We start from the raw sequence: 25832 nt of genomic DNA on the forward strand, positions 1-25832 counted from the left end.
GATTTTTGTATCTATCCATCCATCCATCCATCCACCCATCCACCCACCCATCTTTGTATCCATCCATTTATCCACCCGTCTTTGTATCCGTCCATCCATCCATCCATCCATGTATCAATCCATCTTTATATCTAACCTTCCATCCATCCATCCATTCATCTTTGTATCCATCCATTTATCCACCCGTCTTTGTATCCGTCCACCCATCCATGTATCAATCCATCTTTATATCTAACCTTCCATCCATCCATCCATTCATCTTTGTATCCATCCATTTATCCACCCGTCTTTGTATCCGCCCATCCATCCATGTATCAATCCATCTTTATATCTAACCTTCCATCCATCCATCCATCCATCCATTCATCTTTGTATCTATCCATTTTTGTATCCATTATTTAGTTATTTATCCATCCATATATCCATCTTTGTATCTATCCATTCATCCATACATTCTTGTCTCTATCCGTCTGTCCATCCATATCTATCTATCTATCTATCTATCTATCTATCTATCTATCTATCATCAGAGTATATTACTGGACATACTACTGAACTATAGATTTTTTCCTTACCTGGTTGCAATCATATACAAAGCCTTTTTTCAACTGAAGCAGAGCCAGTCTGGATAGGACAGCAGATTTCTGGGAAGTTTTGGAGAGCGCTACCAGAAGGATCTTCTGAGCTTCATTCATTTGATCCATCTGATAGAGTGCGTCGGCACATAAGATCCGAGATGCTTCATTGGAAGCATCCAGGTCCAACAGGAGCAAAGCCAGCTGGTGTGCTGCAGATGCATTCCTGCACAAACCAAATAAAAGGAAAACTCTGATCAGAAGATGGTCTGTCTTTCATTCCATTACCATGCAACCACGGAGATGTGAAACCATAGATAACACAGCCCAACCAAAACAAAAAAAATGGTGTCTTGGCTTTTAGGCTTGTTTTGGGGATTCTTTAGGGCACTGGTTCAGAAAATTGCATTGGATAGACCATATCAGCTCAAGTTTCTGAGACCATATCTATCCTGGATGACATCAACTACCTGGATCAGTCATAGTCTGGCTTCAGAAATGGGCAGGGTACTAAGATGGCTTTGGTCGCCTTGGTGGATGACCTCCATAGGGAGCTGGACAGGGAGAGCATGACCCTGCTGGTTCTCTTGGACATCTCAGCTGCTTTCGATACCATCGATCATGGTATCCTTCTGGGACGACTTTCCAGGATGGGCCTTGGAGGCACGACCTTGTCGTGGCTCTGGTCCTTCCTGGAGGGTCAATCCCAGATGGTGAAGCTGGGAGACACCTGCTCGGACCTCTGGCCTTTGACCTGTGGGGTCCCGCAAGGTTCCATTCTGTGCCACCCAGCTTCACCATCTGGGATTGACCCTCCAGGAAGGACTGGAGCCACGACAAGTTTGTGCCTCCAAGGCCCATCCCGGAAAGCCGTCCCAGAAGGATACCATGATCGATGGTATCAAAAGCTGCTGAGATGTCCAAGAGAACCAGCAGGGTCACGCTCCCCCTGTCCAGCTCCCTATGGAGGTCATCCACCAAGGCGACCAAAGCCATCTTAGTACCGTGCTTTTTAACATCTACATGAAACCGCTGGGAGAGGTCATCCGTAGTTTTGGAGTTGGGTGCCATCTCTACGCAGATGACACACAACTCTACTACACTTTTCCATCTAACTCCAAGGAAGCCTCTCGGGTGCTGGACGAGTGCCTGGCCGCTGTGGCTATCTGGATGAGGAAGAACAAGCTGAAGATCAATCCCGACAAGACAGAGGTCCTCCTGGTCGATCGTAAACCAGATCGGGGTATAGGGTGGCAACCTGTGCTGGACTGGGTTACACTCCCCCTGAAGTCACAGGTCCGCAGTTTGGGTGTCCTCCTGGACTCATCACTGACACTTGAGGCTCAGGCATCGGCGGTGGCTGGGAGGGCTTTTGCACAATTAAGACTCGTGCGCCAGCTGTGACCGTACCTCGTGAAGGCGGATCTGGCCAGGGTGGTCCATGCCTTAGTCACCTCTAGATTGGATTACTGAAATCCACTCTACATAGTGCTGCCCTTGAAAATGGCTGGGAAATTCCAGATGGTCCAACGGGCGGCAGCCAGATTGTTAACCAGTGCTCCTTACAGGGAGAGGTCAACCCGCCTGTTTAAGGAGCTCCACTGGCTACCATTTCAAGGTGCAAGTTCTTACCTACAAAGTCCTGAACAGTTTGGGACCTGCCTACCTGCGTGACCGCATTTCTGTATACGAACCCACACGATCTCTCTGATCATCTGGAGAGGCCCTGCTTGTGCTCCCACCTGCATCGCAAGCCTGATTGGTGGGGACGAGAGAGAGGGCCTTCTTGATGGTGGTCCCTCAACTCTGGAACTCACTCCCTAAGGACATCAGGCAGGCCCCAACTCTGGCAGTCTTTAGGAGTGGTTGTTCCAGTGTGTCTTCCCAGAATAATGAACCTTCAGCACTTTGTCCTCTAAAGCACTTTAGGTCTGGAGAACAAGCCCTATGAGGAGCGGCTTAAAGAGCTGGGCATGTTTAGCCTGAAGAAGAGAAGGCTGAGAGGAGATATGATAGCCATGTATAAATATGCGAGAGGAAGCCACAGGGAGGAGGGAGCAAGCTTGTTTTCTGCTTCCTTGGAGACTAGGACGCAATGGAACAATGGCTTCAAACTACAAGAGAGGAGATTCCATCTGAACACGAGGAAGAACTTCCTGACTGTGAGAGCTTCCTGACCCAGAGTGTGGTGGAGGCTCCTTCTTTGGAAGCTTTTAAAGAGAGGCTGGATGGCCATCTGTCAGGGGTGATTTGAATGCAATATTCCTGCTTCTTGGCAGAATGGGGTTGGACTGGATGGCCCATGAGGTCTCATCCAACTCTTTGATTCTATGATTCTATATTGTTTAGGTCTGCTCATATGTTTCCACTAACGCCCCACCTCCTTATCTCGTCCATGTCCAGCCTCATTTCAATTTTTTAATTACATTTGGCCTAGCCATAGATTTTAAAAGTGTGTTGTACTATTGCCAATGCTCATGTTATTGTCTATGTGATTTATTTGAATTGCATGTATTGTTGTTATTGCTTGTATTGTTGTGTTGTGGGCTCGACCTCATGTAAGCCGCACGAAGTCCCTTGGGGAGATGGTAGCAGGGTATAAATAAAATTATTATTATCATCATCATCATCATCATCATCATCATCATCATATCAGCTCTCTCACTAATTTAAGGACTGCAAAACATGAACACATTCCTTTGATATTGAGAGGCCTGCTTCTGCCTCTCCTTCTCGTTGATTCTTTCTGATTTTCCACAATCGAATCTCTGCCCCCTCAGAAGCAGCCTGATAGCTCTGTCTAAACCAGCCACTTCCTTGGATGAGTTAATGTCCAAAACGGTTTCATTATCACACTCTGTCTTGGCAACAGCATCAGTGTTCACATTTGGGCATATTGAGTATTCATGCCAAGTTTGGTCCAGATATATCATTGTTTGAGTCCATGGTGCTCTCTGGATGTAGGTGTACTACAACTCCCAAACTCAAGGTCAATGCCCACCAAACCCTTCTAGTGTTTTCTGTTGGTCATGGGAGTCCTGTGTGTCACCTATGGTTCAACTCCAACATTGGTGGAGTTCAGAATGCTCTTTGATTTTAGGTGAAGTATAAATCCCAGCAACTACAACTCCCAAATGACAAAATCACAAATTTTTCAGTGAAGGACATACATTGGGTTGTTAGGTGTATGCTGTCCAAATTTGGTGTCCATTGGCCCACTGGCTTTTGAGTTCTGTTAATCCCACAAATGATCATTAGATTTTTATTTATATAGACTAGCTGTACCCGCCACGTGTTGCTGTGGCCAACCTTCCTTCCCTCTTTCTCTCCTTCCTTCTCTCTTTTTCTTTCCCTTCCTTCCTTCCTTCCTTCCTTCCTTCCTTCCTTCCTTCCTTCCTTCTTTTCTTCCTTCCTTCCTTCCTTCTCTACCTGTTTCTTTTCTCGCTTCCTTTGCTCTTTAGTTCCATCCTTTCTTGTCTCTTTCCTTCCTTCCTTCCTTCCTTTCCTCTCTCTCTCTCTCTTGTTCCTTCTGTCCTTCCTTCCCTCTTTCATTTTTTATTTCCTTCTCTCCTTCCTTCCTTCTCTACCTTTCTTTCTACGCTTCTCTCCTTCCCTCCTTCTTCCCCTTTGTCTCACTCCTTCTCTACCCTTCTTCCTTTCTTTTCTTCTTTCTCTCCTTCGCTCCTTCTTCTTTCCCTTTCTCTCCCTCCTTCCTTCTCTATCCTCCTTTCTTTCCTTCCCTCCTTCTTTCCCTCTTTCTCTCCCTCCTCTCCTTCCATCTTTACCCTTCTTTTTTTCCTTCTTTCTCTCCTTCCCTCCTTCTTTCCATTCTTCTTTCCCTCTTTCTCTCCCTCCTCTCCTTCCGTCTTTACCTTTCTGTTTTTCCTTCTTTCCTTCCCTCCCTCTTTCCCTTTCCCTCACTCCTTCTCTCACTCCTTCTCTACCTTTCTTTCTTTCTTTCTTTCTTTCTTTCTTTCTTTCTTTCCTTCCTTCCTTCCTTCTTTCTCTCCTTTGCTCCTTCTTCTTTCCCTTTCTCTCCCTCCTTCCTTCTCTACCCTTCTTTCTTTCCTTCCCTCCTTCTTTCCTTCTTTTTCTCCCGCCTCTCCTTCCATCTTTACCCTTCTTTTTTTCCTTCTTTCCCTTCTTCTTTCCCTCTTTCCCTCCCTCCTCTCCTTCCTTCTCTCCTTCCTTCTCTACCCTTTTTCTTTCCTTCCTTCTCTCCTTCCTTCCTTCCTTCCTTCCTTCCTTCCTTCCTTCCTTCCTTCCTTCCTCCCCCTTTCTGTGTTTGTGTTTTGTGTGTGTATATGTAAATATGTTTGTGCGTATATATGTGGTTTTGCACATACGTTGTAATGTATTTTTTTGGTGGGAGTTTAAATTGCAATAATTGGAGGGACCAAAATTGCAATAATTGGAAACTCACAAAGATCTTACCTACCTTTGTTTCATGTGGATTCCAGTCAACCTGCTCAATGTATTGTCTTGAGGAGCTGAGCTGCTCTGCTTCCTTTCTAGCATCTTCTGTGCTTCCTCTTGGAGAACAATCAAAAGGAAGCCTCTTTGGTTCCACGGTATGTAGGACTTGATCACAAAGCTGGTTTCCTCAAGTCTCAGCTCACAGGCAGTGATATAGTCCAGGGCTGCGCAGTAAGTGCTCCCGCCCCAAGCCCGCATCAGTCCGCGCCCGCACAGGGCCTTGACACAGCTGATGGGATGCGGAGAAGCGTGTTCGATGATCTTTTGGAAATCCTGAAGGGCCTCTTGACACCTTTTGTCATGGAGATAACAAAAACCTCGGAGGGCGAGAATGGTGTTGTTATAGGTCTCCTGCTCGGAATCCAGAAGCCGATTGCAGATCTCCAAGGCAATCTTGATGTCGCCTTTCAAGACATAACAATCCGCCAGGCGAACATTTAGTTCCCGCCAGGACTTTGGAGAAATCTGGATGAGGAAATGAAGGGTGGAGATGACTGTGGAGAGCAACCCCTTGTTGCCATCACTTCGGACTTCGAGCCTGGCTCGGATTGCTTCTCTGTAGGATGCAAACCCTTCCTCCAGGGCTTCTCTGGCGATCTTTTCTATCTTCTCGATATCTCCAGCAGAGAAGAGCTCCTCAAACGTTCTCCTTGCCCAACTGGGATGAGCCTCGAAGGCTGTAGTCAAGTCTTTCATCAACTCTGGCACCTTCCCACCTAAGGAAAAGTATGCGGCGGCTCTGCCAATGAGAAGGACAGTTGCTCGGTCTCCCCAAATCTCACCATTGGTGGACAATAACTCTAAAGCCTTACTATAAGCAGACACACACTCTTTATATTGTTGTTTTCCCAACAGGTGAGTTGCGTATGTTTGGTAGACCTGGAAGTCCTTTGGTGCTATGGCAACAAGAAAGTCATAGCAAGCACTTTGCCAGTTTTCCAGTCTAGAGTGACTATTTTCCCCAAGTGAGACAAAGTCCAAGAAGGTCTGAATGATCTGCTGCAAGTGTTGCGTTTGTCGACCACTTATGAACGCTACCGTCTTGTTCCGATGGTTCATAAAAGCATGGAGATAGTCCATGACACCATTTTGCACATTTGTCTTTGAGAGCACTGAGGCCATAGCTCTCGTGAGGAGCAACTCCAGGTCGCAGTGTGTGCCAACCAGAGAGTTACATTGACTCACTACTTCCTCGTAGTGGCCTTGTTTCAGCAAGGCTTCCATCTTGTACACGGAGGCAACCATGTTGTTGGGTTTGAGGGGATGATCAGGATGGCACCTACTCTCTAAAATGGGAATTATTTTCACTTGATGTTCCTCTCCGAAAGATCTCACCCTTTCGATAGCTGTGATGGTTAGTTGACAATGGACTGTTGTTTGCCTTCTTTACAGAGAGACACAGTCCGCTCCATAAATTTCAAGTTGAGTATAGAAACCTTTGTATCACCTGCAACCCTCCTAGTTCATCTTCAAGGCTGTTGTATTTTTCCTTAAATAGAAACAAAATATATTGAAAATTAGTTTGAGAAGTTTAAAGCTTAACTATCCTGTTGACCAGTGGTCCACAAGAACTAAAATATGGCCCGTGGCCTCACCATTACTACACTGTATTGTCGAAGGCTTTCATGGCTGGAATCACTAGGTTCTTGTGGGTTTTTTCGGGCTATAGAGCCATGTTCTAGAGGCATTTCTCCTGACGTTTCGCCTGCATCTATGGCAAGCATCCTCAGAGGTAGTGAGGTCTGTTGGAATTAGGACAATGGGTTTATATATTAGGCCTGGGTAACAACGCAAAAATTTGTTTCTAAAATCGATTTGTATTTGGGGGGTTTTTGCGTTTCAATATTTAAAATAATTACAAAATTTTCCTTTGAAAAAGTTCAGTATTTATGAAATTTCGTTAATTTCGTTAATTTCATTTTTAGAATATTTTTTGAATTTTTTTTGAAATATTTATTTATAAATATTTTTTGAAATATTTAAAAATGGAAAATTAACAATGCTTGCCCTGTTGTGGAGCGAACACAGCCACAGGACAGGGACAAACTCACACACACAGGCACACAAGGGTCTTCTCTTTTTTTAGAATATTTTTTGAATTTTTTGAAGAATAAAAGAAAGATATTTTTCAGAAATATTTAAAAATGGAAAATTAACAATGCTTGCCCTGTTGTGGAGCGGACACAGCCACAGGACAGGGACAAACTCACACACACAGGCACACAAGGGTCTTTTCTTTTTTTAGAATATTTTTTTGAATTTTTTGAAGAATAAAAGAAAGATATTTTTCAGAAATATTTAAAAATGCTTGCCCTGTTGTGGAGCGAACGGCAAAGCCTCCCCGCTGCTCCCAGCCCAGGGAATGAATGAATGCAAGCAATGAATGAATGCAAGCCAAGCCTCCCTCCTGAACCTCCGTCTCCTCACCTTCCCCAGCAATGAGCAATGCGGCCACGTGGAGCCGCTTTTAAAGGGCAGCCCGCCCAATCACAATCAGCCACGGTGCTTGGGAGCGCCGCATTGGCTCCCAGCGCACCCAGCATCCTCCATCCCTAAAACGTCACGTAAAAAAGATGGAGGATGCCGTTTCGATATTTAAAAACACTTCCGGGTTTGAAAATATGTTTTGTAATCGTTTTCTCCTGAGGAATCTGTACAAGGACCAAGTAGCAACAGTAAGAACTGACCACGGAACAGGAGACTGGTTCCAGATTGGGAAAGGTGTACGGCAAGGCTGCATCCTCTCACCCAACCTCTTTAACGTGTATGCAGAACACATCATGCGAGGATGTGCGGGGCTTGAGGAATGCAAAGCTGGGGTGAAAATTGCTGGAAGAAACATTAACAACCTCAGATATGCAGATGACACCACTCTGATGGCCGAAAGCGAGGAGGAGTTGAGGAGCCTTCTAATCAAGGTGAAAGAAGAAAGCGCAAAAGCCGGGTTGCAGCTAAACGTCAAAAAAACCAAGATTATGGCAACAAGAATGATTGACAACTGGAAAATAGAGGGAGAAACCGTGGAGGCCGTGACAGACTTTGTATTTCTAGGTGCAAAGATGACTGCAGATGCAGACTGTGGCCAGGAAATCAGAAGACGCTTCCTTCTTGGGAGGAGAGCAATGTCCAGTCTCGACAAAATAGTCAAGAGTAGAGACATCAGACTGGCAACCAAGATCCATTGCCTAGTCAAAGCCATGGTCTTCCCTGTAGTCACCTACGGATGTGAGAGCTGGACCTTAGGGAAGGCTGAGCCAAGGAAGATCGATGCTTTTGAGCTGTGGTGCTGGAGGAAAGTGCTGAGAGTGCCTTGGACTGCGAGAAGATCCAACCAGTCCATCCTCCAGGAAAGAAAGCCCGACTGCTCACTGGAGGGAAGGAGACTAGAGACAAAGTTGAAGTACTTTGGCCACATCATGAGGAGACAGGAAAGCCTAGAGAAGACAATTATGCTGGGGAAAGTGGAAGGCAAAAGGAAGAGGGGCCGACCAAGGGCAAGATGGATGGATGGCATCCTTGAAGTGACTGGACTGACCTTGAGGGAGCTGGGGGTGATAACGGCCGACAGGGAGCTCTGGCGTGGGCTGGTCCAAGAGGTCACGAAGAGTCGGAGACAACTGAACGAATGAACAACAACAACAACAATCGTTTTGAATTGCTAAAAATAACGAATATTTAACGAATTACAAAATTAACGAACGAATGCAACCTGAACCCTGTCACATTCACCATGGAGGACCTCCTTGCGGCAACACCAGAGGCACTCCAAGTGGCCAGATACTGGTCAAAGGACATTCAATTGACTATCAAGTATGCAAAATTTGTGGGTTTTTTATCTGTTTGTTTGTTTTGTTCTGTTAGAAATGTAATACAATGGTATGGTTGCTGATGACGCGATAAATAAATAAATGAATAAATAAATAAGAACCCCAAAAGCAAAAATCTGCAAAAAGTGTAGTAACTCACATGGAACAACAACTTGGCTTGGGGGAGCATACTGGTCTGATCCTGCATCCATTGGAGATTATAAACATCCGTAAAGGCTATGTCCCCACTCAACACGCCATGCAACCTGCAGCTCGTGGGAGCAGAAAGCCATGGAAAACACAAAAGCAGCAGCAACTCAATCTGCCGCATGCCTGGCTGTTTCCCAGGAGACAGTAAACAGTCGGCTAGCCTGCTTGGCTTCAGCTGACAGAGTGCAAATTCTTGATCCTTTAACTGAGAAGTTAGATGGCAGGGAGAACCAGTGTCAGGATCTTATCCTAGGCTCCTATAAGAATAGCAGGAAGGCCAAGTAGTAGAGAAGCTTTTAAAATAATTTGAATTTATCAGACAGGGAAAGATATAAAAATAATCCCAACGCTGCTTCACCAAATTATAACGTTACCGCACCTCTGTACCACCAATTATAAGGAACCTGGGGAAAACTATGCCAGCAGATTACCACTAATTATAAGGAACTTAGTAGGGAAAGGAACAGGGGATTTTAGAATAGTGAATCCCACAAGCTGCCAACCAAATTATATATAGGTGCAGGGGAATTTTTAAAACAGGAAGGAGGCAACTGGGAGATCTTGAAACTAGGGCTGGGTGGTTTCGTTTCGTTAATTCGTAATTTGTTAATAATTCGTTAATTTTTTCAATTACAAAACGATAACGAACCATTCTGGAGCAATTTTTTTTTAAAACGAATTTTTAAACACGTTTTGTAAATGCTTCGTATTTCGTTATTGTATTTGTTTCGTTATTGTTCTGAGGTCGTTTCGTTATTATTTCCGCATGTCTGGGGCAAGTTTTTTGTTTAATTAGTGAAAAAAAATTATAATATCACACCAACAGTCAACAACAGAGGGAGAGGGAAGCTTCAGAAGTTTTTGGAGGTTTTTTAGCGTATTTCGCGGTCGCGTCCGCCATTAACGAATCGATTCGTTATTGTTTCGGAAATTGATTCGTTATTTTTTTCACATTTACGAAATTTTGTAAATATCGAACTTTTTAAAAGGAAAAAATTGTAATTATTTTAAATAACAAAACCCAAAAACCCCCAAAAAACGAATCGATTTTAGAAACAAATTTTTCCGTTGTTACCCAGGCCTACTTGAAACTGTTTCTTCAATTGTTTTTGCTGCCACCTTTTCATTTGGTATTCAGACTGAGTTGTATGTGGAGAGTATACTTAGTAACACCCTCTTGTGTTACAATAGCGTTTGTTTTCTTTTGAGGGTTTAAATCACAGTGATGTTCACACTGAGGCTGTTATAGAGTGTTAACAATAAATAAAACGTTTATTTGACAGGCTTAAACTTCTTCTGGTACAAATGCGTAGTGGTTTCAGTAAGTTACTGGTACGTAAGCTTCTGGTTACTTTCGATGTACAATTCTTAGATGGGTTCTGGGTTCAAATCTTGATGTTAACAAAACAGGAGATTATCTCAGGAAATGAATTGCTGATAATAATTCCAAACAAAATCCTCCCATTCTGGAACCTAGCCAATAGCCTTTGGTCTAGCCTTCCTCAGGGACAAAGAACAGACCACAAAAAAGGTCCTGTTCCACTATCTGTATTCCTAGCTAATTTCTCTAGCTCTTGAATACCACAAAAGATTAACCCAGCTCTCCTATCTAACACCAACCGTTATCACTAACTAACAAAGTCCCCAACGGACAAATTCCAACTGCTAACTCAAGCCTCAGTTCAAAAGGTACACTTTTTTCTTTTTGAACGCTAGGCTCCGCCCCTATCTTCTAACCAATCCTGGCTGTCTAATCTCTGCTTCCTGGATTAGGACACGCCCCCTCTAGAAAACCCTTAACTAAAATGGTGTCTTCTTGTTTCCTTATCCTAAGATGGCCGCCAGGGCTTCCTGGGATTGGTTTTAGAGATGTGGGGCCTGAATGCAGTTCAGTTGATGGCTTAGAGAGGCCTGCATTGCTGCAAAGGGATTCTCAATGTCTGGAGCATGGGAAAGGCTCTGCACCTGGTCAGTTATCTCCAGGTAGAAAGACAAACAAATCAGAAATTAAAGCGCTCAGTCAGATTAGAGCAGATTAGAGTGAAACCAAAATTGAGGAAAAATCAATTTTTAGCTGTTTTGGAAACAAAGTAGACATATAATTGCCAAGTACCGAGTCTAGCTTCAGACGAAGCAATGTTGCATTCACGATAAGTTCTTCATGCTAAGTTCTTTGTTTGATTCCTGTTTTAAGTCCCTTTGCTGTTATTTTGCCTTTGAAATCAAGCCTCTAGTTTCATGAACTTTTTTAGACTATTTCTCTTTGGATCAATTTCTCTTTTTAAACTTTCTAATCAATTGGATTTACCTTTTACTGTGGATTACTTTTTATTGCTTTGGCTTTTGTTACCCTCAATAAACTGCTTGCTATTTTAACTTAACTGTGTGGTGTTTAAAGCAAGAGGGAATCCTGCTCTGGAGTGCAACTAGGGCAGTCTTTCTCAACTTGAGGATCAGGACCCCTGGGGGGGAGGGTCGTGAGGGTCCTATTTATTTATTTATTTATTTATTTACCTTACTTATATACCGCTGTTCTCAGCCCGAAGGCGACTCAATTTGGCTCGCTTGGATCCGAACGCCACACACTTTCTAGTTCCCTCTTCCTTCACTTCATCGCTGCCAGCTCCTCAGTGAACCAGGGAGCTGATTTAGCTCGGCTACTTGAGAGGGCACGTTCCAGAGCGATAGTGTCAATTGTCCTAGTCATCTCCCCATTCCAGAGAGCGACCAGGGTCTCGACAGGATCACCTACCGAGGCGGCGGGAAACTCCCCAAGAGCCGTCAGGAATCCATCTGGATCCATAAGTCTCCTGGGGCGGACCAACTTAATGGGTCCTCCACCTCTGCAGAGGTTAGGGGGCGCAGTGAGCCTAAATCTGACCAGGAAGTGGTCAGTCCATGGCAACGGAGAGATGGTCAGCTCCTCGACCCCACCACCTTCCTCCCATACCTGGCAGAAAACCAAGTCCAATGTATGTCCTGCACTGTGAGTGGGGCCAGATATTTGTTGGGACAGCCCCATGGTTGCCATCGCAGACATGAAGTCCTGAAAGGGCCGCCTTGGCATGGACATTGAAGTCCCCCAGCACAAGAAGCCGCTGGGACTCCAATGCCAGGCTCGAGACCACCCCTGCTAGCTCAGGTAAGGAGACTGTAGTGCAGCGAGGTGGACGGTACACTAACAGAATCCCTATTCTGTCCCGGTCACCCAACCTCAAGTGGATGCATTCAAATTTTGTTGACTGCGGGATGGGGCCCCTGGTCAAAGGGATGAAATCTCTATAGACCACTGCAACTCTGCCTCCCCGCCCTTCGGATCTTCGTTGGTGCTGCACGGAAAAACCTGGTGGGCAAAGCTGGGTCAAATTCACGCCTCCAGCTTCGTCCAACCATCCTAGCAGTCTTGCCAGCTACATGACCAGAAGGTGACAACGCAGGCTCCTTGGCTACAAAATAGAGAACAACACTTCCCCCAGAGCCAGAAATGAGCACTGCCACCAAAGCCGGAAATGAAAGGAGAAGCCTCTACCATTGTTTGTGTTTGTCTGTCTCGTTGTATATGATTGTAAAAGCATTGAATGTTTGCTTATGTCTGCTGTAAATGCTGTAATCCACTCTGAGTCCCGTAGGGAAGAAGGGCAGAATATAAATAACGTGTGTATGTGTGTGTGCTCTTTTTTTTTTACTTCCTAATCAATTGGATTTACCTTTTACTGTGGATTACTTTTTATTGCTTTGGCTTTTGTTACCCTCAATAAACTGCTTGCTATTTTAACTTAACTGTGTTGTGTTTAAAGTCAGAGGGAATCCTGCTCTGGAGTGCAACAAGGGCAGTGTTTCTCAACTTTAGGGTCAGGACCCATGGGAGGGGGTTGCGAGGAGGGTGTCAGAGGTGTCGCCAAAGACAGGAAAAGACAAAAGATGCTCCTAGCAGTCTTGCCAGCCACACGACCAGGAGGTGCCAACACAGGCTCCTTGGCTTCAAAATAGAGAACAGTACTTCCCCCAGAGCCAGAAATGAGCACTGCCTCCAAAGCAGAAATGAAAGGAGAAGCCTCTACCATTGTTTGTGTTTGTCTGTCTCATTATATATGGTTGTAAAGGCATTGAATGTTTGCCTATGTTTGCTGTAAATGTTGTAATCTGCTCTGAATCCCCTAGGAGAGAAGGGCGGAATATAAATAAAGTGTGTGTATTAGGGCTGGGCAGTTTCGTTTTGTTAATTCGTAATTCGTTAATAATTCGTTATTTTTTTTAATTACAAAACGATAACGAACCATTCTGGAGCAATTAAAAAAACGAATTTTTAAATACGTTTTGTAAATGCTTCGTATTTCGTTATTGTATTCGTTTTGTTATTGTTTTGAGGTCGTTTCGTTATTATTTCTGCATGTCTGGGGCAAGTTTTATGGTTGTTTTTTGTTTAATTAGTGAAAAAAAATTATAATATCACACCAACAGTCAACAACAGAGGGAGAGGGAAGCTTCAGAAGTTTTTGGAGGTTTTTTAGCGTATTTCGCGGTCGCGTCCGCCATTAACGAATCGATTCGTTATTGTTTCGGAAATCGATTCGTTAATGTTTTGTAATTTTTTTCACATTTACGAAATTTCGTAAATATCGAACTTTTTAAAAGGAAAATTTTGTAATTATTTTAAATAACAAAACGCAAAACCCCCCAAAAAACGAATTGATTTTAGAAACAAATTTTTCCGTTGTTACCCAGGCCTAGTGTGTATATGTGTGTGTGTATAGAAAGAGAGAGAGAGTGAGTTTCCTGAACAGAAAGACTTCTTGTCTGACAACCACACATGCACTTTCACACTTTGGCTTCGTCTACACTGAAATAGGATTATGTGCAGAAAATAAATATAGATAAGAAGAATGTAACTTACCCCGTCTTCCAAGAGGACTTGTGGGGTTCCGGTGTCTGAATTACACCACCTCTTCTCCAAGACTGTATTGCATTTAGAGAAAGGCAAATGTTTCCAAAATTGGGTTTTAAGCCTCAGCAGAAAGGCAGACAGAAAGGCACTGGAGGAGAAAGAAAAACTCAGACCTCCAAGAGCCCTATTTAAATATTAAAGTGCATCACAGCATTTCCTTTTGATATCGGGCAGGGCATGAATTTTTTAAAAGGAGAAAGCACACAAGTGGAACGATGCCTGTCGCATGAAGGAAAGGAGCCTTTTCTCAACATGGAGGTGAAGTCAATAAGGACTTTTGGAGGGTCTCCCCAGTAAAAGAGACCCCTAGGACCGCACCAAAGAGGGTCCCTAACCTTGGTGAGGACAGAGAAGACGAATTCCGGTGACGAAAAAATATTAAAAAGAATAAAAATCTCACCAAAGTGGAAGAAGATGGCGACTGAGGCTCTTTATTAGCGATTCAGCTGGATCGGATGCAATTGCGGGGATAGCTCACCCACAAGCATGCCGGTACAAAGTTTTGCAAGCATTTTATAGACAGAACACATACAGAGATTTCAAATTTCTTGCCCGCCCTTCCCCGCTGGCTCGTCGGTGATTGGCTCAGGCTGAGGGCGGGCCACCAAGCCTCCTCCCAGCTGTTCGGGCTGCCAGCCAATCACCGACGAGCCGGGCGGGGAAGGGCGGGCGGGAAATTTGAAATCTCTGTATGTGTTCTGTCTATAAAATGCTTGCAAAACTTTGTACCGGCCCGCTTCTGGGGAGCCAATCCGGATGCTCTCGCTGCTTTTGGGGATTGACGAATCAGGGAAGAGGAGGCGGGGTGATCGAGGACAATGGAAGGCGATGAGATTATGACACCATCGGCCAGCTGTGGCATTGAGGCATTATTTTTCCGGTGGAGAATTGATTGAATTAAGAAGGGTTTTCCTGTCCCTGATCTGATAAGAAGAAGTTTGCTTTGTGTGCCAGGTGAAGAAGCCGAAACTGGCACAAAGACTCCCTGGCTGGCAGCCTGGACAGCATTGTTTGAAATAATCAGAACTTGCCTTTGGGGAAGTTACCTTTGACCAGACCAACTCAGAAAATCAAAGGAGAACTTCCCTGGTTATTGTCCATGCTAATGTCTGTGGAAGGTTGGTTTCGAGGGAGACAACAGCCCTGCTCAGGCACTGAGTGTTTCCTGGTCGCTTTTCTGGGGCGAGGGTAAAGCAAAAGGGCAAATAATATTTCATAGGAAGATATATACATTTAAATCATAAGCATTTCATAGCAACAGAGACCCCCATCCCTGTCCCATGTCCCAATTAATAAAGGAATTGATTTTATTTGGAGACCTTGAGTCCAATGTTCTTGAAGAAAGTTCATGAGAAATAATATTTCCTGAAGTTCCAAATAGGCAACAGACAGTCCTTGATCTTGGCAAAGGCTGGCAAATAGAGCCCCGGCTGTACTGCAATGGATCCACAATCTGGTCCTTGGAAAACTGAATCTCTTCCCAAGGTCCGGGGCCCCCCTGGCCAGGCTCCCCTCCGAAGTCCCATGGGGGAATCACATCAAGTCCCCGGGTCCGGAGCTCAGCAGAGGCGAGCGGCGGCGAAGAGCAGTCGAACGGTTACCATGAAACCGGCGTTTTTGACAATCAGCTGTTTCTAGTAAAATATATTCTCGAAAATGGAGAAGTTATTTCCCTGGCATAGGGATCCAAAATAGAAAAAGCGAGATAGCAGATAGGCTTAGAATATTGCAGGGGAAAATATGACATTAAAATGGAGCCGATCCACCATTTTATGATTTCGTGGATACCGAAAGGATCCGAAAGGAGAAATCCCATATCCGCGGTTTCATATAACGCAGATTCAGCGTCCCTGGAACGCCAGGAAGGCATTCCAGGCAGGCTCGCGGTTCCCCGGAGCCTAGAAAAGGGTTAATCTCATGCAATTTGATGGTTCAGGCAAGGGAAGACACAAAGTATCAAGCGGGAAAGTTAAAAGTTGCAATTTCAAGTACCTTTATTAGGGGAATGGCTACAATGTTAGGGCTTGGGGGAAAGTGATAGAAAGGCACAGAGGCTGAGTGCAGTCCTAGTTTGAGCTGTCTGTTGGGGTACATTTCATCAGTTTGTCCCAATTGTGACTTCCAGGAACTGCGGAACTCTCCGCTGCGGGTCAAACCAACTTGAAGGCGGGGGCCTCTGCTGTCCTCGATGACAGAGGTAGAGAATACTGCCTTTCTTGTGCATTGGTTTCAAGCCTAAATAGATTTACAAGCTGGGTAGATGTAGGGAATGCCGTGGATGTAGCGTACCTGGATTTCAGTAAGGCCTTCGACAAGGTCCCCCATGACCTGATGGCAAGGAAACGAGTCCTGAAATGGCAGGGAGAAAGTTTGAGGAGAAAAGACAAAGAGAGGTCCTGAGATCTGAAAAGTAGGGTTTATTCTCAGTTGGCGCCAACCGGATCTGGACTGTCAAGACTCAGACAGACCAGCAAAGCAAACGGCAATGTAAGAGTTAAAGGAAGGTGTTTAATGTCTATTAACAAAACAAAAGGAGACTCTTCAAGGCAGAGTAGTAAACAAAGAAGGCTTGCGGTCAGCAGGAATGTAAACAAACTGGTCTCAGTCAGTCTTTGTTGGCAAAAGGAAAGTCAGTCTAAACAAAAGCAGGCAGCTTGGATTCAGCAGTAAAACTTAGTCCGTTTCAAAGGCAAACAAAACAGCAAACAGCAATCCGCATGAAGAGCGGTCCGACGAAGTTTCCAGGGATAAGCAGGGGCGTTGTCAGGCAGTCCGAGGGTCAAGGCAAGGAAGACTCACGAGTCTGGTTCCGGCAGGGTTGTTCACACGATCAGGAAACACGAAGCTGCAACAAGAGCTCAGGGCAGGAGTTACACACAAGGCACACGGTAATGCGACACTTTGAACTCTGCGATTAGTCTGTCCCCAAACTGCTGCTTAAATCTCATCCGAATCACTGGAGTTACTTTCAGCTGCGTCTAATTCCACAGGTGAATCCCGGCTGCGCCATTGTTGCCAGTCAGTACTTCGGGCTCCATCCTGCAAAGTATTATCTGCAACCCAATTATCATTAAAACCCTGGAATTCATCGCTAGACGTGGGAGCATTAATAACATCCATTACTTCCTGAACTTTAGTCCAGTCCAGCTCTTCCTCTTCGCTGTCAAAGTCCCCACAATCAGCTACATCTCTCAGGCGTTTAGCAACAGATCCCACATCACTATTTGAGCTGCTGGCTACTCTCTTTGCACCTCTGTAATCTTCCAGCTCCATTTCCTCGCGAGTAAAACCCTCAAAATCCTCCTCATCCGTAGTCTCTAAGAACAAGTCTCTGATCCTTTTCAGCTGTTGCTGAGCTTCATCATCCTCTAAACCACGCTTCCTTCTACTACTAGTAGTAGGTGCATGAGACAAACGCTGAGTCTCAACATGGACCCTCTTGGTAAGCCAGGAAAATAGGGTACAGAATAAAGAAAAAGCTTGGTTTATATACTCTTTAAAATAATATGCATGCATCATATAGGCATCACAATGTGTGTCACAAAATTCTACTTTTACATTGACTTCAATGGCATATTTTAACTTCAACACCTGTCAATCTTCATTTTGAGCATTCTTATCTGAGGAGGTGCTCTTAATGAGGACCATCGCCAGAATGTCTACTAGACCCGATAGCAAGAGCTTCCATCCATCTTGAGATAAGTTCTTCCTGAAGCCTCATTAATGACCAGCTCATTAATTAATTAATTAATGACCAGCTCATTAATCTTACGATAAGGTGCCTGGTACCAAAATGGAACCTCTTGAAATATGCCAGAGGTCTCTTAACATTCCTTTCTTTAGATCCTGGACTCTAATCTTTGCAGCTTTTAAGAAGCCAAGTGAAGTGAAGGTCATGCATACACACATTTCTCTTTGTGATTTCATACATTTTCTATCTCCTATTTCTAATATACATCAAATATATATTTTCCAATATGTGTATCATGTATTTTCATCATGCCTTCATCAGTCCAATGTGGGCTAGGCAAAACTATGGTTAGGTGGATCTGTAATTAGTTAAATGGGCGAACCCAGAGAGTGATTCTCCCCAATGCTTCCTCTTCATCCTGGAAAGAAGTGATGAGTGGAGTGCCATCTGCAGGGTTCCGTTTTGGACCCGGTCCTGTTCAACATCTTTATTAATGACTTAGATGAAGGGCTAGAAGGCAGGATCATCAAGTTTGCAGACGACACCAAATTGGGAGGGAGAGCCAATAGTCCAGAGGACAGGAGCAGAATTCAAAACGATCTTGACAGATTAGAGAGTTGATTGGCCAGAACTAACAAAATGAAGTTCAACAGGGACAAATGCAAGAGACTCCACTTAGGCAGAAAAAAGGAAATGCAAAGAGACAGAATGGGGGACAATGCCTGGCTCGAGAGCAGGACGTGTGAAAAAGATCTTGGAGTTCCTTGTGGACAACAAGTTAAACATGAGCCAACAATGTGATGTGGCGGCAAAAAAAGCCAATGGGATTTTGGCCTGCATCAATAGGAGTTTAGTGTCTAGGTCCAAGGAAGTCCTGCTCCCCATGCTGTATTCTGCCTTGATTAGACCACACCTGGAATATTGTGTCCAATTCTGGGCACCACAATTGAAGAGAGATATTGACAAGCTGGAATGTGTCCAGAGAAGGGTGACTAAATTGATCAAGGGTCTGGAGAACAAGCCCTATGAAGAGCGGCTTAAAGAGCTGGGTATGTTTAGCCTAAAGAAGAGAAGACTGAGGGGAGACATGATAGCCATGTATAAATATGTGAGAGGAAGTCACAGGGAGGAGGGAGCAAGCTTGCTTTCTGCTTCCATGGAGATTAGGACGCGGAACAATAGCTTCAAAGTACAAGAAAGGAGATTCCATCTGAACAATAGGCAGTAAGAGCATCTAGAGCTTTGGAGAGCTTCTGCTCAACCATCTCAAAGCTCCCTGCTTGAACGGTAATGGCACGATCATCAGCATAGATGAAACTCTCTGTCCCTTCTGGCAGTAGCTGGTCATTTGTGGAGATGTTGAACATGGATGGAGTGAGCACGCTCCCCTGAGGCAGGCCGTTCTTCTGTTTCCGCCATCTGCTTCTCTGGCCCTGGAACTCAACAAAGAAGCTCCTGTTTTGTAGCAGGTTTCCTATGAGGCGGGTGAGGCGGTCGTCCTTTGTGATATTATACATTTTTCTCAGGAGGAGGTGGTGGTTCACAGTCTCATAGGCTGCTGACAGGTCTATGAAGACAGCTCCTGTGATCTGCTGCCTTTCAAAGCCATCTTCTATGTGCTGAGTCAGGTTCAGCACTTGCGATGTGCAGCTTTTGCCTTTCCTGAAGCCAGCTTGCTGTGGAATTGGGCTCGGTGGCGAAGGGTTATGCGCCGATTTTCCAATGGAAATATCGGCAGTTGTATTTCATTGAGAGCACATGAAAGATGGCTGAAAGCCAATTTCCCCCTTTTCCATGCTCAGAGATCTTAGGGGAAAAAAACCATTCCTTTCTGATTCCATTAATCTAACTCTTGCTAATATATCAAAGTGTAGAGCAGTTACTTGTAAAAATGATTAAGCTGCTAATTAAGCTGTTTATAACTTGTTTCCCCAGTCACTAATGATAATTAACATGCAAATTAGCTGAGGGAAGAGAGGCACAGGGGTCCTCAGTTCATTACGAAGTTAATTACTGTTTGCATACTTAAATATTACAGTTATAAATGGTGGCATTTAATGTAATGGGCAAGCTGATAATTATGCCAACGACATTTTGAAAATTCATTTTCTTTCCGTGTTATTCCCTCGTCCAATCCCTGGATGTTAATGCCTTTCTGCTTGGCTGATAAACTTAGTTCAAAAACTAATATTGGTGTAACCAAACACATTCTTATTTCATAATATTTTCCTTTCTACGGTGAAGAAAATTGACTGCCTAATTGGAACGAAAACGAATACACAAAAATACAGTGGGACTTTCGAATCCGGACTGAAGTTTTGGAACACAATACACCAGACATCACGATGAAGTCGAACATGACCCTTATCAAAAGACACTCTGTGTGGACTATAACAAAGTATCGTGACCTCTGGCATCGGAGGTTTTGGCCACCAGAGGAAAGGGCCGCTTGGCAATTTTGATTATATCACAGTGGGACAGAGGGGAGGCTTCGGAAAGCTGCACCTAACCCTGATCTGTCAACCATTCAATCTCTCTACCAAAATATCCACTCAAAGTTTCCCCCATTGTTCCTCTGTCTTGGCATGGAAGAAAATCTGGATTATGGCAGTATCGCCAACATCAATGTTTATTAGAACCACTCAAAGAACAATACAAGGCTAGCTCGTAGGCCTTTAGGACTCACCGGCCCCTTGGACATTTCCTGAATTTCCATAATCCACTCAAGAATGCATTGTATTCCCTTGTCCTGCCTCCCTCTCTCCTGATTCACTGAAGCGCCGAGGCGGCAGAAGCTTTGTGATTGGCCCAGGCGCTTGAGAGGCGGCCGAGCCTCCTCCCAGCTGTTGAAGCACCAGCCAATCACCTTCAAGTCAGGTGGAGGGCAGGGAGTGGGAGATTCAAACCAGACAACTCTGTTTTTCTATAAAATGGCTTTTATTTGTATTCATGCATGCTTAGCTTGGTGAAATATTACTGCTTTGCATCCTTTTCAGCTGAATTGCAATAAAATCATCTCAGTGGTGCTTCCTTCAATTTTGGTGAGATTTCTTTCGGGAACTTAGGAAAAACCTTTTAAATTGGGCTTCTCTTTGCTCACCATTGTAGCGAGCCCTCTTTGGTGGTTCCGCAGGGTCTCTCCTTCAGGGCCAGACCCTTTTAAAGTACACCTCGATTGTGGAAAAGAAAAAAAGTCTGGATTATTAATGTCGCCATACCGGGTGATAGTCGCATTGAGGAAAAACAACAGGAAAAACTCAGCCGCTATCAAGACCTCAAAATCAAACTGCAAAGGCTCTGGCATAAAACAGTCCAGGTGGTCCCAGTGGTCATTGGCGCACTGGGTGCCATGCCAAAAGATCTCAGCTGGCTTTTGGAAACAATAAACATTGACAAAAGCACGATCTGTCAACTGCAAAAGGCCACCTGACTTGGATTTGCGCGCATCATTCGAAAATACATCACACAGTCCTAGACGCTTGGGAAGTGTTCGACTTGTGATTTTGTGATACGAAATCCAGCATAGAGATCTCGTTTGCTGTGACATACTGTGCTTTTGTAATTAATAATAATAATAATAATAATAATAATAATAATAATAATAATAATAATTCTGGCAGCCCAAGAACAAGCCAATAGAACCAATGCCATCTGTGATGAATTCCCTACCTTTTTAGGTCCAGGGAAAGCTCAGGAAGTAGGTCCATTAAGTTCGGCAGCCATTTTATGAGATGGTGCATGGAGGCAGCCATCTACCCATTTCCTAGAGGGGGTGGAGCTTAGGAGCAGCCTGGAGGGAAATGTGGAGAGCTTTGTAATTGACTGAGAGAGAGTGGGCGGAGCTTAGATAGAAAGCAGAGGAAAAAAGCCTTGAAGTAGTAGACAAAATCACGATCTGTTAACTGTAAAAGGCCACTTTACTTGGATCTGCATGCATCATTACACAGTCCTAGACGCTTGAGAAGTGTTCGTCTTGTGGTTTTGTGATACAAAACCACAAACCACAAGCATATAGATCTTGTTTGCTGTGACATACTGTATTTTTGTGTCAATATGATAACAATAACAACAACAACAATAAGATTAAGATTGTTTGGGGAGTCCCTGCTCTTGGTCCCACCCCCTTTGCAAGCGCGACTAGTGGGAATGAGAGACAGGGCCTTCTCAGTGATGGCTCCACAGTGGTGGAACTCCCTCCTCAGTGACGTTAGATCAGCCCCCTCCCTCTTGGCCTTCAGAAGGAAGGTGAAAACTTGGGTTTCCGAGAATAGCGCAGTGCAATAACAGATATGGAATATGCGCAATGACTATGGAATTGCCTTCGACTACGATTATGGATAGCACGGTTTCAATATTGACTTTAATGTTTTTAAATGTTTAATATATATATTCATTTAAATTTAATTTTAGTGTTTATTAGAATTGTAAGTGTTCTAAGGCATTGAATAATCGCCTATATGTAAGCCACCTTGGCAGCTACTTCTCAACAAAAGTCAACATTGACACTGAAATACAACACCGCCTGAGCTCTGCAAGTGCAGCTTTTTTCCCAATGAAGCAGAGAGTGTTTGAGGACCGAGACATCCGTGGGGATACCAAGGAGCTTGTTTATAAAGCTATTGTCTTCCCAACCCTGCTGTGGCAGCCACCTCTCCACAAAAGTCAACGTTGACACTGAAATACAACACCGCCTGAGCTCTGCAAGTGCAGCATTTTTCCCAATGAAGCAGAGAGTGTTTGAGGACTGGGACATCCGTAGGGATACCAAGGTGCTTGTTTATAAAGCTATTGTCTTCCCAACCCTGCTGTGGCAGCCACCTCTCCACAAAAGTCAACGTTGACACTGAAATACAACACCGCCTGAGCTCTGCAAGTGCAGCATTTTTCCCAATGAAGCAGAGAGTGTTTGAGGACCGGGACATCCGTAGGGATACCAAGGTGCTTGTTTATAAAGCCATTGTCCTCCCAACCCTGCTATACGTCTGCCAAACGTGGACTGTCTACAGATGTCACATGCAACTCCAAGAACAATTCCATCAGTGTTGCCTCCAAAAAATCCTGCAAATCTCTTGGGAAGACAAGCAAACAAACATCAGTTTGCTGGAAGAAGCAAAGACCACCAGCATTGAAGCGATGGTCCTCCACCATAAACTCCACTGGACCGGCCACGTTGTCCGGATGTCCGACCACCATCTCCCAAAGCAGTTGCTCTACTCCGAACTCAAGAACAGAAAACGGAATGTATTGTCGAAGGCTTTCATGGCTGGAATCACTAGGTTCCTGTAGGTTTTTTTGGGCTATAGGGCCATGTTCTAGAGGCATTCCCTCCTGACGTTTCGCCTGAATCTATGGCAAGCATCCTCAGAGGTAGTGAGGTCTGTTGGAATTAGGACAATGGGTTTATATATCTGTGGAATGGCTGGGGTGGGGCAAAGAGCTCTCTGTGGACAATTTCAACAGAAAGGAGGAGACCATGAAAATGAACAAAATCTGGCTACCAGTATTAAAAAACTCTAAAATTACAACAGCAAAACAGCAGAGAGGAAACAACCAGGCACTAGGCCTGGGTAACAACGGAAAAATTTGTTTCTAAAATCGATTTGTAATTGGGGGGTTTTTTTGTTTCGATATTTAAAATAATTACAAAATTTTCCCTTAAAAAAGTTCGGTATTTACGAAATCGATTCGTTAAGATGGTGCCCGCGTTGGCGCATGCGCAAAGCATTTACGAAATTCATTATTTGCTTACATCGTTAATAACGAATCGATTCGTTAAGATGGCGCACCGCGTTAGCGCATGCGCAAAAAAGGCATTTACGAAATTTCGTTATTCGTGCTAATTGCACTGTATTATATATAGCACTTTGTGTTGGCAAAAGGAGCGCACTGGTTGGAACTACACAAATGACAAACGCACACACAGGCACACAAGATTCTTTCCTTTTTTTAGAATATGTTTTGATTTTTTTTAAGAATAAAAGAAAGGTATTTTTCAAAAATATTTAAAAATGGAAACTTAACAAATTAACAAAAACCACCCTCGCTCTCCCAACAACAGAATTAAGGAATTAAGGAATCAATGCAAGGAAATCCAGCTTAGCCAGCCAACCAAGCCAATGCAAGCCAATGCAAGCCAATGCAAGCCAATGCAAGCCAATGCAAGCCAATGCAAGCCAATGCAAGCCGCCCTCCCGGACCTCCCTTCTCCCTCGCCTCCGCAACAATGAGCAAAGCGGCCACGCGGAGCCGCTTTTAAAGGGCTTCCCGGCCAATCAAAATCAGCCACGGTGCACTGCTTGGGTGCTTGGGAGCGCCGGATTGGCTCCCAGGCACCAGCATCCTCCATCCCATTTCCAAAACGGGCGGAAGCTCGTAAAAAGGATGGAGGATGCCGTTTCGTTATTGAAAAACCCTTCCGGGTTTGAAAAAATGTTTTGTATTCATTTCGTAATTGCTAAAAATAACGAATATTTAACGAATTACGAAATTAACGAACGAAACCGCCCAGGCCTACCAGGCACATCTTAACACCTCTCAACGGAACATTTTCCCAGGCGCAGCCAGGCCTTCAAATGCTAATGAAGGTGGTCAGCTGAAACGTTCACACCTAGCTCCAGCAGGGAAGAGCTCTTTGCCCCACCCCAGCCATTCCACAGATATATAAACCCATTGTCCTAATTTCAACAGACCTCACTACCTCTGAGAATGCTTGCCATAGATGCAGGCGAAACGTCAGGAGAGAATGCCTCTAGAACATGGCCCGAAAAAACCTACAAGAACCTAGAAAACGGAATGTTGGTGGGCAGGAAAAGAGATTCAAAGATGGGCCCAAAGTGGACCTTAAAAACTCTGGCATAGACATTGAGAACTGGGAAGCCCTGGCTGTTGAGCGCTCTAGTTGGAGGTCAGCTGTGATCAGCAGTGCTGTAGAATTTAAAGAGGCACGAATAGAGAGCGAAAGAGAGAAACGTGCCAAGAGAAAGGTGCATCAAGCCAACGCTGTCCGGACCGCCTTCTACCTGGAAAGCAATGCCCTCACTGCGGAAGAAGATGCAGATCAAGAATAGGGATCCACAGTCACCTATGGATACTGGAAGACTATCCTACTCGGTCAACGAGGGATCGTCTAAGTAAGTAAGTAAAGTACAAATAAAGTTTACTACCGGTATTTATGTGTCGTGTGTAATCTTCTGATTTTCTATTGTATGTGTGGGGAAAGAACAAAATATTGCGAAAAAGTGATGTGATTTCCTCCGCACTCTCCCCTTTGCTTTTGTAATTCTGAGAGAAAGCAATAGAGGGTGCCATTATTCCATTTGCGACTCTCTGATATTTCCAGATAAGAGGAAAGCCTGTTGTAAGAACTGCAAAAAAAGAGAGAGAGAAAGCAGAACTGGAAACAAATAAGTGTGAAAGGGAGGTCTTGCCTCCAGTAGGGATCTACAGGGAAAGGGAAGGCAAAGGAAACCAAAACAGAGGAAAAGCTCAATTGAAAAGATGACACTCCATCCAAAGGTTTCTCTGACAACGATGTGTTCGAAATAGCAACCTTCTACAAGCCTTCTAAAGTTATTTATTTGTGATGCCTATAATTCAGATTGCTTATTGTATATGTGCGTATTGGTATGCAGTTTTTCTTATCTCTTTGCTGTGGGAGAGGCTGCAGACCATGTGACCAGATCTGGGACTATTCAGGACTCAGACTCCGTTTTAGAAAGGCAGAAGCCATTACACCTTCAATGTACAGACTTCAGTAGAAATAGTCGCTTCTGGGGCACTAGAAACAATATCATACAAAAGCTGACTGGGACAACCTGGGGATCACAACCAGACACAGTGAAGACATCTGCCCTTGCGCTATGCTACTCTGCTGCTGAGTATGCATGCCCAGTATGGAACACATTTCACCACTGCTCAAGCAGGGAGATTTGAGATGGTTGAACAGAAGCTCTCCGAAGCTCTAGGTGCTCTAACTGCCTATTACAGGGAAAACCAACTGATCCCTAATCCGTCTAAAACACAGACATGTGCCTTTCACCTTAAGAACAGAGAAGCATCCCGAGCTCTGAGGATGACCTGGGAAGGAAGGAATCCCACTGGAGCATTGCAGCACACCGAAATACCTGGGA

The 25832-nt window shown here is 44.4% G+C and overlaps 1 protein-coding gene across 1 annotated transcript in view; it reads right to left on the reverse strand.

Moving 5' to 3' along the window:
• Positions 1–14107, reverse strand: part of TTC34 (tetratricopeptide repeat domain 34) — a 28654-nt gene extending 14547 nt beyond the window's left edge. Inside the window, exons 1-3 of the mRNA XM_060758751.2 lie at positions 13962–14107; positions 5014–6540; positions 576–801 (exon numbers count right to left, since the gene is read on the reverse strand). Coding sequence (XP_060614734.2) covers positions 576–801; positions 5014–6296 — 1509 coding nt within the window. The 5' untranslated portion in view covers positions 6297–6540; positions 13962–14107. The remainder of the gene's footprint in view (positions 1–575; positions 802–5013; positions 6541–13961) is intronic.
• Between the last annotated feature and the right edge of the window lie 11725 nt (positions 14108–25832).

Source organism: Anolis sagrei, chromosome 13 (genome assembly GCF_037176765.1).
Source record: "Anolis sagrei isolate rAnoSag1 chromosome 13, rAnoSag1.mat, whole genome shotgun sequence".
Taxonomy (NCBI): domain Eukaryota; kingdom Metazoa; phylum Chordata; class Lepidosauria; order Squamata; family Dactyloidae; genus Anolis; species Anolis sagrei.